This window comes from Bubalus kerabau, chromosome 15 (genome assembly GCF_029407905.1).
Source record: "Bubalus kerabau isolate K-KA32 ecotype Philippines breed swamp buffalo chromosome 15, PCC_UOA_SB_1v2, whole genome shotgun sequence".
NCBI lineage: Eukaryota > Metazoa > Chordata > Mammalia > Artiodactyla > Bovidae > Bubalus > Bubalus kerabau.
This window is the reverse complement of record NC_073638.1, coordinates 48,011,106-48,026,927: the sequence shown is the minus strand read 5'-3', so window position 1 is coordinate 48,026,927 and position 15,822 is coordinate 48,011,106. Positions and strand designations below refer to the sequence as shown.

At 39.7% G+C, this 15,822-nt stretch overlaps 1 protein-coding gene across 1 annotated transcript; it reads left to right on the top strand.

Moving 5' to 3' along the window:
* Positions 1-9,584: 9,584 nt before the first annotated feature.
* On the top strand, positions 9,585-10,595 carry LOC129628172 (olfactory receptor 52B6). The gene has a single exon (XM_055547603.1). It carries the CDS (start codon positions 9,585-9,587, stop codon positions 10,593-10,595), a length of 1,011 nt encoding a protein of 336 aa, XP_055403578.1.
* The last annotated feature ends 5,227 nt before the right edge of the window (positions 10,596-15,822 follow it).

Below are 15,822 nucleotides of genomic sequence, written 5' to 3'. Positions count from 1 at the left end.
ATTATAAACTTTTCTATCTCCCTCTCCATTTATAAAAAATCATTGCAATTGCATTGCATTAGATAATCCAGTATAATCCCCCCATTTTTAAGTCAGCTGATTATCAAGCATAAATCTTCTTTAACTTGTAAATAATATATGCAGTTTCCAGGAGTTAGAATGTGCATATCTTTGAGGGGCCAGCCACTACTCTGTCTACCACAGGACCTTTTATATGATCTGGATCTTTCCCAGTCTACCACCCCAAGACTCGTACCACCATTCCCACACTCAGATAACACTCACAGGCCTCTGATTTTGAGGTTAGTGCTGAGTTAGAAAGTCAGGAGAGAGGTTGTCACGGAGAACTCCAAGGATAAGAACAGCAAGATGCAGGAAAGAACAATTGAGGAAGACATATAAAAAGAAAGAAAGGAAGGGTATCCAGGTCAGAAGATGAAGCATGAGGAGAAACAAATTTAATTCCAGCCAGGAATGACAAACACATATGGTTGGCATAACTTTTACCTCATGGTGGTTTGCTCAGGGGATGGATAGCAGGGACTCTGAAAAATGAGGGCTCTAAAAGTAGGGGGATTCCTGGGACTTCAGTTCCAAGTCAGTACTATTAGTATCTAATTGTCTATCATTTTCGTAGTCTATAAATGATAGCATTCACTCATAGGATACGATTCTAGGTTTTCTTTTCAGTTTATTTTTGATTGGAAGATATTTGCTTTACAATGTTATGTTGGTTTCTGCCGTACAACAATGTGAATCAGCCGTAAGTGTGAAGTGTTAGTCACTCAATCATGCCTGACTCTTTGTGACCCCATGAACTGCAGCCCACCAGGCTCCTGTGTCCATGAGATTTTTCAGGCAAGGATACTGGAGTGGGTTGCCATTTCCTTCTCCAGGGAATCTTCCCAACCCAGAGATCAAACCCAGGTCTCCTCCACTGCAGGCAGATTCTTTACCGACTGAGCTACAAGGGAAGCCAAATCAGCCATAAGTATACATATATCCCCTCCCTCTTGAATCCCTCTCCCACCTACCCCTCATGCTACCCGATGGGTTGTCACAGAGCACTGCATTGAGCTCCCTATGTTATACAGCAACTTCCCACTAGCTGTCTGTACTACATATAGTAATGCATATGTTTCAGTACTACTTTCTCAATTTGTCCCACCCTGAGTTTTAGACAGAGGCGAGAAACCAAAATGTGCTAGGATTCTTCAGAGTATGGCTTGTGTAGACTAGCCATTTATAGACAATCAAAAAACACTTTTTAAAAGAATAATGAATTAAAGTAGATAGGCACCTGGATCTGAATCAGAAGAACAGTATGATGATGACATTGAAAATTCTAGGTCCCAGAAGATGCTTTTAGGAACTGTTGGAGAAAAGACAGTTGATTGGTTAGGGATGCTAGTTAGTTCCAGAAGATATGGTTGCAGGACAGATGTGACTATCAGTCTTTCAAAGTCCTCCAAATTCTGATTCATGTGGTTTCTTAGTCCCAAATACTCCATCAAGTGAGGGTCTTTTTGGATCATTGCATCATCTTCTATTTCACTGAATGCGACTTTCTGGTCTCTACATGTTACTGTAATGAGATATTTTTTGGACTGAAAAAACTCAGTGACTTCTGAGCAAGATGAGGTAAACTTTCATTACACAAACCACTTCCTTAGATCATTGTCTGTTTAGTATACGCCTACCACATGGCTGGAGATGAATTATTAACATCCAGCTACTTAAAACATCCAGTGTTTAGGTAGAAACCTAAACACTCTTGACATCCTTTTTTCTCACTTACCATACTTTCATTTTATTGATTATGTTAATGTTTTGCAAAAAAAAAAAAACTATCATAGATCCCAGTGTCATACAGAGACCTTTCATACTTGAATTGTATTTTATAACAGTGTAATGGATATATAATGCAGACCACACTTTACATATTGCAGAAAGGGCTGAAATACATTGTAGTTTTGTATTGCTAACTATTCTTTGCATTTTACTATAAACAGAGAAACAGAACAGAGTGGCTATATGCTTGTTAGCTTGGTGTATCAATTAAGATAGATTTTTTAAAAAGGATAAAATAAAATTCTGCTTCCCTAAAAATTACCTATTCTTTTGACTCTGGCCATGTGAGTTCATGAAGATCTCTCAGTTCCTTACATGAAACTGTCTTTCTCTCATTTGAACATATCACAGTTGATATTTCATGGCAAAAAAATCAAACTGAGCACACAGTAACAACAAATTCATCCATTTTAACAATGTAAAAAATATGACATTTTAAAATAAAAGCATATAACATATATACAAAAGAGCTATTTTTTAAAATAAAATTAAAATAGTAAAAGACTGAAAACATTTATGAACTAAACTGTTGCATCCAAAAGAGTCTGAGGAGACATGAAATTAAATGTAATGAGGTTTCCTGGGTGAAATTCTGGAACAACAACAAAAGAAGAACATTAGGTAAAAACTAAAGAAATCTGTCATTTCTGTATAGGCTAAAATGTACTGTCTATGACCCAGAAGTTTTGTGTTTTTTACCAGCCTCTTGAAACTGTGACAGACGAACTTGCTGTCTTGCAAGTAGAGTACAATTTCAGACACTTACAGTTCTTGACAGAGACTATTTGATAAGATTTCCCTAAGAAACAGTGAGTCACAGAAATAGAAACTATCTTTACTATTGACTGTCCTCTCTATTAAACCAACAAGATTATAATTCTTTGGAACAAATATTCTTAATTATAAAGTGATTGTTGTAAATGCAGCAGATATATGCCATTCTAGAATGCTATACCAAAATAAGTAATATTAAGATGCAGCTCTTCCAAAAAAACATGAGTTATTTCCTGAACTTACAAAACATATACTAAATGTTCAAAAGATGTTACTGTTAGCTGTTGCATATAAAAAAAGATATATATGAATGCATAAATTATATAGTCTATTATTGAAATTCTATAAATGTATCTATATACATAATCTTAAAGAATTACATACCAATATTTCTACTGCAAATACACTACAAACAGAATATACACTTCTGATACAAATTATATCAGAAATTGACTTTGGTTAACATATTTTTAAGGGCTTCCCTGGCAGCCTAACTGGTAAAGAATCCGTCTGTAATGCAGAAGACCTGGGTTTGATCCCTTAGTTGAGAAGATCCCCTGGAGAAGGAAAAGGCTACCGACTCCAGTATTCTGGTCTGGAGAATTCCATGGACTGTATAGTCCATGGGGCTGCAAAGAGTTGGACATGGCTGAGCAACTTTCACTCTTGCCATATATTTACCTTAATTAATACTAATGCATCAATATTGGCTCATTGATTATAAAAAATGTGTCATACTAATGTAAGGTGTTAATAATATCTTTATAATAAATTACAGGACTCTTTGTTCTATAAAATGTCTGGAATAGGTAAACCTATCAAAAACAAATTAGCATTTCCAGGAACTGACAGGAATAAGGTCTGAGCTGTGACTACTCTCAGGCATGTCAATTATTTGCAGGGTATAGGAAATGTTCTGGGAATAGGGGCCATGATTCGACAAACCTGTGAATATACTAAAAGCCACTGAATTGTATAATTTAAAAAGGTGAATTTTATCTCAATTGACAAATAAAATTAAGTAAATCTTGGCTCCAAAAGAGGAGTCATTCTAAGTGTGGAAGATCCTAAGACAGATTAATACTATTTCCTATCTCCTGAATGCTAGTCTCTGTTATCTCTGTTGTATTTCTAATATTCTAATTCCACTCTTACCATTCTGTCCAAATTCACCAAAGTACTATTTCATTCGGAAAGTCTTTTCACCTTCATTGTCTCAAGCAGCACCCACAATAAACTCATACACATGCCCTCCCACACACACAAGTATACACACACACTCATCCTTTACAGCTTGAACTGCAATTTGACACTCTGTGAAGCCTCTCTTAGAAACACCAGGCAGAATTATTCTTTTAGCCTCTGATTCCCACAGCATGGTATACCCATTGTTTTATTATAATTACTGATAGCTTCTCATGGTAAGAGGGCACAATTCCTTCCTCTCTTGACTTAAAATGCTAACTCAAAGAAAGGGTCAAGCCTTGTCAGATTTTTAAAAAATCACACAATATTCATTTAAAAAAATTTTTAAGTTTGGCCACATTCTAGTTACCTGACCAGGGATCAAACACACCTGGCCCCCTGAAGTGGAACCACAGCATCTCAACCACTGGATCGCCAGGTAAAGTTCCCTTTGTCAGATTTTTGAACAAGCAATCACTACATACCCTTTCTTTTAGGATGACATGAATATACTAGACTTTTAGAGCCAGTGGAGGAGTGATGAGAAAGCACTAAGGTGAAGTACAAACATGGATTTGAAAACAAAAAGGTGATGAATAAAAGAAACCTAAGAGGAAATGCTTTAGGAAGGACAATGGAAAGAGAGAGAGAGAAGGGGTAGGATTAAAAGTGTGAAAGAGTTCTAGTATTGGAATGGGTAATACAAAAACAAGTTCAATGAAACATTCAGGCTAAGAGCCTCAGAGCTGGTGCTGACCACCTCCTCTTAGATGCCCAGATTATCTGTCAATGGCTCTTTTCTATCTGGCTCTATACCATATTCCTATGTGCCTTAGATCTTCATGTTGAACAGAGGCATATTGGTCCAAATGGTATACAGGATGAAGTTGGAGCTGAGGAAAGGAATGACACAAAGGGAGGAGAATCTGTGCTCCCAAAGGAGATGAGGGAATAAACACCATATGAGGCAAAGTGTGAGCTTCAATTCTATATATTAAAGAAGCCTAAGTTGTACATGAAATACTGAAGCAACTGTGAGTCTGAGAAGGTTGGGAAGGTAAGTTTGGATTAGATATTTCAGGATGGAGAGAAGGCTATTAATATGAAGGAATGGATGCAGAATAGGAACCAGGTAAGTGGAAAGTTCTGTGTCAGTGTTCAAGGAGGAGTAGAGGGCTGATGGGAAAAAAAAAGTTTAGAGTAGCTGGAGTGAATTGTGTTTTCCTGGGAAGTCAGAAGAGAGAAGGGCAGTTTGGAAGGTTACTCTCTAGGTAAGGATAGAGAGGTAGATGACTAAGAGATCTTTGGTTCCTGAGGATGATGCAAGAATCATAAATGATATAGAGGTTCTATCCTCAGACATTAAGGAAAAACAAAAATTTATTTTGCTGCATTTGGGGGATCACTTAAAAAGGACAAATATCCTGGACAGAGTAGTCAGATAAAGGATTCAAAAACAGGTGGGGAAAACTTCATTGATATATAAGGGGTATTTTTTCTTGTAATTTTGCCAAAGATGACAGAAGCAAGAATCAGTGGGCAAGGAAATGGAAATTAGCTATTTTGAAAGTGAAAGTTCTGAAAACAGAGGTTGCTAGAGAGAAACTTTAAGCAGAATGGTTGGAGTTGCTCCGGTTTGCTTGGTTGCTTGGTTTGGGGATGTGGCAACAGCGATAGGTACCTGAATTGGAAGGAAGCAGAAGTCACATAAATGAGTGATAGAGAGATAATGTGAACAGAGTCTGCCTGTTAGAAGGGGAACTGAAACGAGAGAAGAAAATTTTGTGCAGGCGCTGATGTGACTGACAAAGGTGGGTGCATGTAGTAGAGGATGAGCATGTGGAATGATGCTGTAGAAAGAACGAGCACAATTAGTAATGCACACTACAGACAAGGAAAGAATGTGAGCACAGAAGATCTATGATTATATATCCGTGATTTTTACAATATTTGCTTGTGTCCTTCACAGTGTGAACTTCCATGGCTGAATGGGTGGAAACTTATATATTCTCTTGTTTTCCTTTAACATTCACTACATGTCAACTCTGTCCCAGACATCCGTGAATAAGATACAGCCCTGACCCTTAGGGAGCTGATAATATATTGAGGCTGAAAATGTTTCAGTGTGATAAATCCTAGAGAGAGAAATACATAACTGCAAGGGAATATAGGAGTACAGAGGAAGTACATAACGCAGTCTTAGGAAATGAGAAAAGTCTTCTTGAATGAGATATTTAAATTGGCTAGATTAAAGGAGAGGATGGAGATAGAGGGAGTGGAATGTATAAAAGACCACCAAGAAAGAAGAGGCACTTCAGAGACATGCATCTTGACCAGTATCAGTGGAGAAAGCATAGACTATGATTCTGTTAGGCAATGGGAAATTATTATCAGTGATCAAGTAAGCAGAGTACTCAAAATTATCTTTAGGAAGTATAATTTATTTATGGAGACTGGTTTAGAGACTAGGAGGACTAAAGGCTAGGATACCAGTTGGGAGGTCTTCGAATAATTAGATCTGGAGCCTGGAAAGCAATATAAATGGCAGCTATAGATTTGGGATGTCTTATCACAAGCATAGTAAATGAACCTAAGGCAGGTGACAAAATTGGCCAGGTAGATTGAAGAGTAAGGGGAGCATAGAGACAACCATAGACAGTACCAACACCAAACCCTCCTTCAGGGACAGAGGAGCCCTTCATGAGGATAGAAAGAAAGGTCAGGGGTAAGAGAACCAGTGGAGGGTAAAGACATCAAAGCCAAAAGAAGCATCTAATGAAAAGTGTGACTTTGAAGAAAAGGAGACAGAACAGAAAGTAGTGAGACAGGCTAGGTAAATAAGAAATTTTACTGTAGCTGTTAAGTTTCTTGTTTGCTTTTAAGACTAAAAATATATGAATGTTCATAAATAATCCTGATTCAGGAAATTAGGAGTAACTACTGATAAATAAGAGAAGGGATAACTGATGGAACAAAGTCCCTGAGAAGGTAGGAAAGAAGGTTGATTCAGAGATTAGGTGGGGAAATTATTCTTGAAAATACACATATGTATTTTACATATATATATAGCTTCCCTGGTGGCTCAGACGGTAAAGCGTCTGCCTGCAATGTGGGAGACCTGGGTTCGATCCCTGGGTTGGGAAGATCTCCTGGAGAAGTAAATGGCACCCCACTCCAGTACTCTTGCCTGGAAAATCCCATGGATGGAGGAGCCTGGTAGGCTACAGTCCATGGGGTCGCAAAAAGTCAGACATGATGGAAGTGACTTAGCATGCATGCAAGTGAGCACAGGCATATGCGTGCACTGCCACTTCAGCCATGTCTGACTCCTTGTGACCACATGGACTATAGTCCGCCAGGTTCCTCTGTCCATAGAATTCTCCAAGCAAGAATGCTGGACTGGGCAGCCATTTCCTCCTCCAGGGGATTTTCCCTACCCAGGAATCAAACCTGGGTCTCTTGCCTTGAAGGCAGATTCTTTACCATCTGAGCCACCACGGAAGCCCCACATATGCATATATTTATGGGGGTTTTGTGGGGGTTTTGGTGTGTGTGTATGTATATCTAGCTTGTTTCAAAAATTACTTGAGATAAGGCACAAAATTAAAATGACAACTGTGTGAGGTAATGGGTATGTTAACTAACTAGGTTGTAGCAATCATTTCATATTGTATACATATGTTATCATGTTGTATACCTTAAATATAAACCATTTTTATTTGTTGATTATACCTCAATAAAGCTGGAAAATTAAATTTTAAAGCTATATATTTATTTTGTTAAATTGATGTTTTAACAATCAATTGAGTTTGCCCTTCTGTGTACATGGTACACTTCTCAGTCATGTCCGACTCTTTGCGACCCCATGGGCTGCAGCCTGCCAGGCTCCTCTGTCCATGGGGATTCTCCAGGCAAGAATACTAGAGTGGTTTGCCATGCTCTCCTCCAGGGATCTTCCAAACCTAGGGACTGAACGCAGGTCTCCTGCATTGCAGGCAGATTCTTTACTGTCTGAGCCACCAGGAAAGCCCAAGAATATTGGAGTGGATAGCCTATCCCTTTGCCAGGGGATCTTCCTGAACCAGGAATCAAACCAGGGTCTCCTGCATTACAGGTAGATTCTTTACCAGCTGAGCTACCAGGGAAACCCTATACTTCTCCATTTATTTGCATTAAAAAAAAAATTCTTCTAGCAATATTTTGCAATTCTTAGTGCAGAGGCTTTGAAAATTTGAGTTAAATATAAAAAGAAAATTTTCAATTCAGTCTTATAGTTGTTTGCTGCTAGTATAAAAATAGAATTGATTTATATTCTTTGTACTCTCCAAATAAATACATAGATAAGGGAGCTTTCTCATGCCTAGGCAAAGTAAAATATAGCTCTAAGAGAGGAGATATTGAAATGCAAAAAAGACATCATCACTGCTTCCTCTGAGAGTGGAGAAAAGGAGACACGGACACTTACAGAGATAAGACAAATTTACAGGAGTGGAATAATAAGATGAGGAGTTGGCTCCTGACAGTCTTTAAGTTTCAGTTAGGTAGGAGAGACATTCAGGTGAGAAGAAGGAATTTGGGCATCAGTTAAAAGCTTTATAGTCATGAGAATAATAGGACTGAGGGGGGCAAGTGGTCTAACATGTTAAAGACCACTGATATGATTGTGTCATTTTCTTCACATCCTGACTAGTTAAAGCTTTGGTTTTTCCAGTAGTCATGTATGGATGTGAGATTTAGACTATAAAGAAAGCTGAGCACTGAAGAATTGATGCTCTTGAACTGTGTTGCTGGAGAAGACTCTTGAGAGACCCTTGGGCAGCAAGGAGATCCAAACAGTCCATCCTAAAGGAAATCAGTCCTGAATGTTCATTGGAAGGACTGATGCTGAAGCTGAAACTCCAATACTTTGGCCACCTGATACGAAGAACTGACTCATTTGAAAAGACTCTGATGCTGGGAATGATTGAAGGTGGGAGGAGAATGACAGAGGATGAGATGGTTGGATGGCATCACCAACTCAATGGACATGAGTTTGAGTAAGCTCTGGGAGCTGATGTTGGACAGGGAGGCCTGGCGTAGTGTAGTCTATGGGGTCGCAAAGAGTCAGACATGACTGAGTGACTGAACTGACTATGTGAGTTGAGGGAAGCACCAGTTAGATTTAGATTAAGTATTTTCACAGAGAATGCAGCAGAAACTAATTGGGATGGAGAAGTTATCAGTCCTGTGAGACAGACATCTAGACTAGAAAGGGAAGAAAGTAAAGACATTCTTACAACATTGGTTCATAAACGTTAGCTGTAATCAGAATCACCTTGTGATCTTGCTAAAATAGAGACTGCTGCTCCAGTTTCTGATTCATTAGGTGTGTGGCAAGGTCCAAGAACCTGCAAGTTCCCTGGTGATGCTGACGATGCTAGCCTGGGGATGGCACTTTAAGAAGCATTGCGCCACAGCTCCACACCTTCCTTCATATTCTAGGTGATAGCACTACACTTCAGAGCCACAATGTTTTCAAACTCTGAAGATGCCTGAAAGTCTTATAGCCGAATGGGGTAGAGGGTCTGAATGATGACACTGAGACTGTCTGTGGACAGGGTCTAGAACTGTGTACTTTGCACAGACATTGGGTGTGATTTTCTATAGAGAATATGTATGTGTGCAGAACCCATCATGGTTGTAGGATCTGTGAGTGTGTGCAGACCTGGTGGCTGATTGCAAACCTTTATGTGTACTCTGCTAATAAATACAAAGTCTGAAGCTATTTTTCCCCTATGGCACAGGTGAGATCTCTGCAGAAAATTATGGCCTTTTTGTCTGCTAACAACACAGCTGCTGTGAACAATTCTGATACTCGCCTGGTGGGCTGCTTCCTTCTTGGCATCCCTGGGCTGGAGGACCTACACATCTGGCTCTCCATCCCCTTCTGCACCATGTATGTAGCTGCCCTGGCAGGCAACAGCATTTTAATTTGTGTCATCCTCTCCCAGCCAAGCCTGCATGAGCCCATGTACATATTCCTGTCCATGTTGGCCAGTACTGATGTCTTACTCTCCACATCCACCATGCCCAAAGCCCTGGCCAACTTCTGGCTAAGTTCTACCCACATTTCCTTTGATGGCTGCCTAACCCAGATGTTCTTCATCCACTTCCTTTTTGTGGCTGAGTCTGCAGTCCTCCTGGCCATGGCCTTTGACCGCTATGTGGCCATCTGCTCCCCTTTGAGATATGCCACAATCCTCACCAGCACAACCATTGGGAAGATCGTGGCTGCCACACTGGCCCGCAGCTTCATCATCATGTTTCCATCTATCTTTCTTCTCAAGCACCTGCACTACTGCCGGGTCAATATCATCGCGCACACATTTTGTGAGCACATGGGCATTGCCCGTCTGTCCTGTTCTGATATCTCCATCAACGTCTGGTATGGGCTGGCAGCTGCTCTGCTCTCCACTGGCCTGGATGTCATCCTTATTGCTGTTTCCTACATTCACATCCTCCGAGCTGTCTTCCACCTCTCCTCTCAAGATGCCCGGTCCAAAGCCCTGAGCACTTGTGGCTCCCACATCTGCATCATCCTACTCTTCTACATCCCTGCCCTCTTTTCTGTCTTTGCCTATAGGTTTGGGGGGAGACACATCCCACGCTATGTTCATATCCTCCTGGCCAATCTCTATGTGGTCATCCCACCTATGCTCAATCCTATTATTTATGGAGTGAGGACCAAGCAGATTTTGGAAGGGGCTAAACAGCTGTTTTCATATCTTGTTAAAGAATCTAAATAAATGCTCCCAACTTGACTTCAACTTAATTCCTTTCTATACGTCTCCTCATCTCTACATCTTCCATTTATCCCTGTGTTATTATCATCCATATTCCAATAATGTAAATATATGTTCTACTCAAATCCACATTTGACTTGGAAATCTATAGTAATACCCAACCCCCTTTCTTCCATCTATTATTCAAATAACTCCTGATTCCCCTCTAATTCAAGGAAAATCTAATTAGGGGAAATGATCTAACTTACCTGAAATCTACCATATAAATAGGACTTTTCTCTGTATCTACTTTCATTTTCCCCTTGATGTGGTAATTAATCACACATATAATTTTTTCATTTAGATTTTCCAGTTCAACATCTTTCTCACAATGGGAACCCCTGAAAACTGTCATGCTTATAAATTCACAGTCCCTTCGGATATTTCTTTTTACTATCAGCTATACATGTCCATAATTACACGTTTAAATATCCAAGTTCAGAGATGCTAACACAGCATCATAGTAGGTGAAGTAAACACATCCATTTATCACCAACTAAATGTGGCTCTGCTGGATCATGGAAAAAGGAAGAGTTCCAGAAAAACATCTATTTCTGCTTTATTGACTATGCCAAAGCCTTTGACTGTGTGGATCACAATAAACTGTGGAAAATTCTGAAAGAGATGGGAATACCAGACCACCTGACCTGCCTCTTGAGAAATGGGTATGCAGGTCAGGAAGCAACAGTTAGAACTGGACATGGAACAACAGACTGGTTCCAAATAGGAAAAGGAGTACGTCAAGGCTATATATTGTCACCCTGCTTATTTAACTTAGATGCAGAGTACATCATGAGAAACGCTGGGCTGGAAGAAGCACAAGCTGGAATCAAGATTGCTGGGAGAAATATCAATAACCTCAGATATGCAGATGACATCACCCTTATGGCAGAAAGTGAAGAAGAGCTAAAGAGCCTCTTGATGAAAGTCAAACAGGAGAGTGAAAAAGTTGGCTTAAAGCTCAACATTCAGAAAATGAAGATCATGGCATCTGGTCCCATCACTTCATGGGAAATAGATGGGGAAACAGTGGAAACAGTGTCAGACTTTATTTTTTTGGGCTCCAAAATCAATGCAGATGGTGATTTCAGCCATGAAATTAAAAGACGCTTACTCCTTGGAAGGAAAGTTATGACCAACCTAGATAGCATATTCAAAACCAGAGACATTACTTTGCCAACAAAGTTATATCTAGTCACGGATATGGTTTTTCCAATGATCATGTATGGATGTGAGAGGTGAACTGTGAAGAAAGCTGAGCACCAAAGAATTGATGCTTTTGAACTGTGGTGTTGGAGAAGACTCTTGAGAGTCCCTTGGACTGCAAGGGGATCCAACCAGTCCATCATAGAGATCAGTCCTGGGTGTTCCTTGGAAGGACTGATGCTGAAGCTGAAACTCCAATACTTTGGCCACCTCATGTGAAGATTGACTCACTGGAAAAGACTCACAGAGTTGAACATGACTGAGCGATTTTCACTTCACTTCAAATATGAAAATACCATTTCAAAAACTTTTATCAAATAAGCCTGGGCCACTTTTACCTGTTCCAGACAAAGCTTTCTTCAAAATGTAGATAATTGTATAGGAACAGAGTAGTCTTTTCCATCCGAATATGTTTTGTATTTGAAAATTATACTCACAATTAAAATAAGTCAAATACATACTCTTATATAATAGACAGAGACTTACATATTCTTTAATAACTCATTCTTTTTCTTGTGCTCAGCAGTGTCCTACTCTTTGCAATCCCATGTACTGTAGCCCAACAGGCTCCTCTGTCCATGGGATTTTCCTGGCCAGAACACTGGAGTGGGTTACCATTCCTCCTCCAGGGGATCTTCTTGACCCAAGCATCAAACTTGCATCTTTTGCGTCTCTTGCTTTGGCAGGCAGATTTTTTACTCTTTTCATCCATTTTGTTGGGTCCTGAGAATATGTCTTCGTGTTTATTAGAGTTTTTCTTTTTAATGTTGGTGACTTTATACCCTGTCTAGAATGCATTCCTTGAGGAAAGAGGTTATTTTGAAAGGTTCTATCACTATTGCTTCAAACATAAGCACCTATACATAGCAATTATGTATTATGTGTGTATGTGCATACAATTTGTATTTTAAAGATTTTTTAATACCACATTTATGCTCAAAATTTATTCTTCTTTGAGTGAGCTCCTCTCAGCCCTGGGATTCAGTGTCAAGTAGAAGAAAGAACTGTGCTAGGTGCCAGGATAGTGAGTTAAAGCCAGGATCTACTGCTTATTCAATGAATTCTAGATGTTGCATAGTCCCTGTGAACTTCACTTTCTATTCATCTGTAAAGAAGATGAAGATGACATAAACAGTTCAGTTCAATTGTTCAGTCATGTCTGACTCTTTGCAACCACATGGACTGCAGCATGCCAGGCTTCCCTGTCCATCACCAAATCCCAGAGCTTGCTCAAACTCATGTCCATCGAGCTGGTGATGCTATCCAACCATTTCATCCTCTATCATCCCCTTCTCCTCCTTCCTTTAATCTTTCCTAGCATCAGGGTCTTTTCCAAGGGGTGAGTTCTTCGCATCAGGTGGCCAAAGTATTGAAGTTTCAGCTTCAGCATCAGTCCTTCCAATGAATGTTCAGGACTGATTTCCTTTGGGATTGACTGGTTGGATCACCTTGCAGTCCAAGGGACTCTCAAGAGTCTTCTCCAGCACCACAGTCCAAAAGCATCAATTCTTTGCACTCAGCTTTCTTTATGGTCCGACTCTCACATCCATACATAACTGCTAGAAAATATATTTATTATAGTAAGCATTCAATGAATGTTCAGTTCATTTTTCTTTCCACAATGCTTTCTGCATCCTGAAGACAATATAATGAGAGTTATAGAAAGGAATTATTAGCATTTATCATGTGGAGGAGAAAACAGGAGAAGTTTTGGGTTCTGGATCTTCGTTAGAATTCTGAATCTTCTGTATATTATTTTTTTGACTTTGGGCAAGTTACTTCACCTCTCTATATTTATCACTTTCTCATATTTAAAAGAAAATACTAATAGTACTTTTCTCCTAATGATTTGATGAAAAATATATATTATATAGTGTATATTCACATATATATCATTTAATAGTACTTGGCATATAATAAATGCTTTACAAAATAGCTTTGTTTGTATTGTTGCTTTAATAGCTCATTCAACTCAATAGCTCATCACCTCATAATTAATATAAGGTTGTCTTGATTAGAATTGATGCTTTTGAACTGTGGTGTTGGAGCAGACTCTTGAGAGTCCCTTGGACTTCAAGGAGATCCAACCAGTCCATCCTAAAGGAAATCAGTCCTGACTGGAAAGACTGATGTGGAAGCTGAAATTCCAATACTTTGGCCACCTGACGCAAATAACTGACTCATTTGAAAAGACCCTGATGCTGGGAAGGATTGAAGGCAGGAGGAGAAGGGGACGACAGAGGATGAGATGGTTGGATGTCATCACTGACATGATGGACACAAGTTTGAGTAAGCTCCAGGAACTGGTTGATGGACAAGGAAGCCTGGGGTGCTGTAGTCCATGGGGTAGCAAAGAGTCAGACATGACTGAGTGACTGAACTGAACTGAACTGATTATATATATATTTTATATATTTCATGCAATAAGCTCCAATTTCATTTTTTTAATGAGAAAAAAGAAAACAAGAATCAAAAAATTTTAGTTTAATGTTTTAACCTAATGTTTACAATAACTGATTACAAATATAATTTTGAAATATCAAAATTAAGTACATTAAAAAATCTCTGAGGGCTTTCCTGGTGCTTCAGTGGTTAACAATCTGCTTTGCAATGCTGCAGGTTCTGGTTCAATCCCTGGTCCCGGAAGATCCGGACATGCTGTAGGCATCTAAGCCCATGTGCCACAACTGCTGAAGCCCACCTGCTCTAGAACCCATGCTCCACAGTAAAAGCATGTGTGTTCAGTTGTGTCTGACTCTTTGTGACTCCATGAACTATAGCCTGTCAGGCTCCTCTGTCCATGGGACTATCACAGCAAGAATACTGAAGTGGGTTGCCATTTCCTGCTCCAGGGGATCTTTCCCTTCCAGGGACTGAACCCATGTCTTCTGTGGCTCCTGCATTGGCAGGTGGATTCTTTACCACTGAACCACCAGGGAAGCTTAACATTATTAAATACATCTCAATTATGCTTCAGTTCAATTCTTCTAATTATTTTTAATTGGTAAGCATGTTTTTGCTTTAAATTGTGATGGAAAAGTAAAGATCACTGAGGCTGAGCCCTCAATATCACTATCTATTGGCCTGTTGAATTACTGAAGCCTACTAATCTTTAAGGGCTTCCCACGTATACTAAAAACCACTGAATTGCCCACTGTAAAGTGGTGAATCTTATGTTTGTGAATCTCAACTTAATAAAAAAGTTAAATAACATGATGAATATCATACAAATAATAAATGATGAGTGTATAGCTTAATGGGGCTTACCAGGTAGTGCTAGTGGTAAAGAACTTGCCTGTCAATACAGGAGACATAAGAAATGTGGGTTTGATCCCTGGGTGGGGAAGATCCCCGGAGGACAGCATGGCAACCCACTCCAGTATTCTTTCCTAGAGAATCCCATGGACAGAGGAGCCTGGCAGGCTACAGTCCACAGGATGGCAAAGAGTCAGACACGACTGAAGCAACTTAGCATGCACGCATGCACTGTTCTTTAAAATCCTGATACAGTTGTTTCATGCTTAGAACACACATTTCTTCCTCTTTCCACTTTCTGATTCATGGTGCAGCATTCTAGACTTGGAATGACTGAATGTATTTGAATTCATGTTATAGGAGGTTTTTCTGGCTCCTCCTGCCACTTCCCCAGCCCCAGAAGCTTTTCTTATTTTCTGTTTTCTTCTGCACATGCAGGTATAGGCGAGTGAAGCCAGGAGGACTTCATCCTCCCTTCAAAGGGTTTTGCCTCCTCCACCAGACTTCAGTAGTTGGCTGATGTTGGATAGAGATGTGTAGAGAGTTTTGCAGGTTTAAAATGTAACCCAAGTTTGAGGAGAAAGCATAGAAAGCTGATCTCTGGCCATGAAGTGGTTGTGTAAATAAAGGCCATTCATTGTCCACCAGACCCTGGCGCAGGAAGCTAAATGGGATGGGAGAGGCAGCTTCTTGGATTAAGGCATTAATTCCTTGAATAAAGGAATCTAGT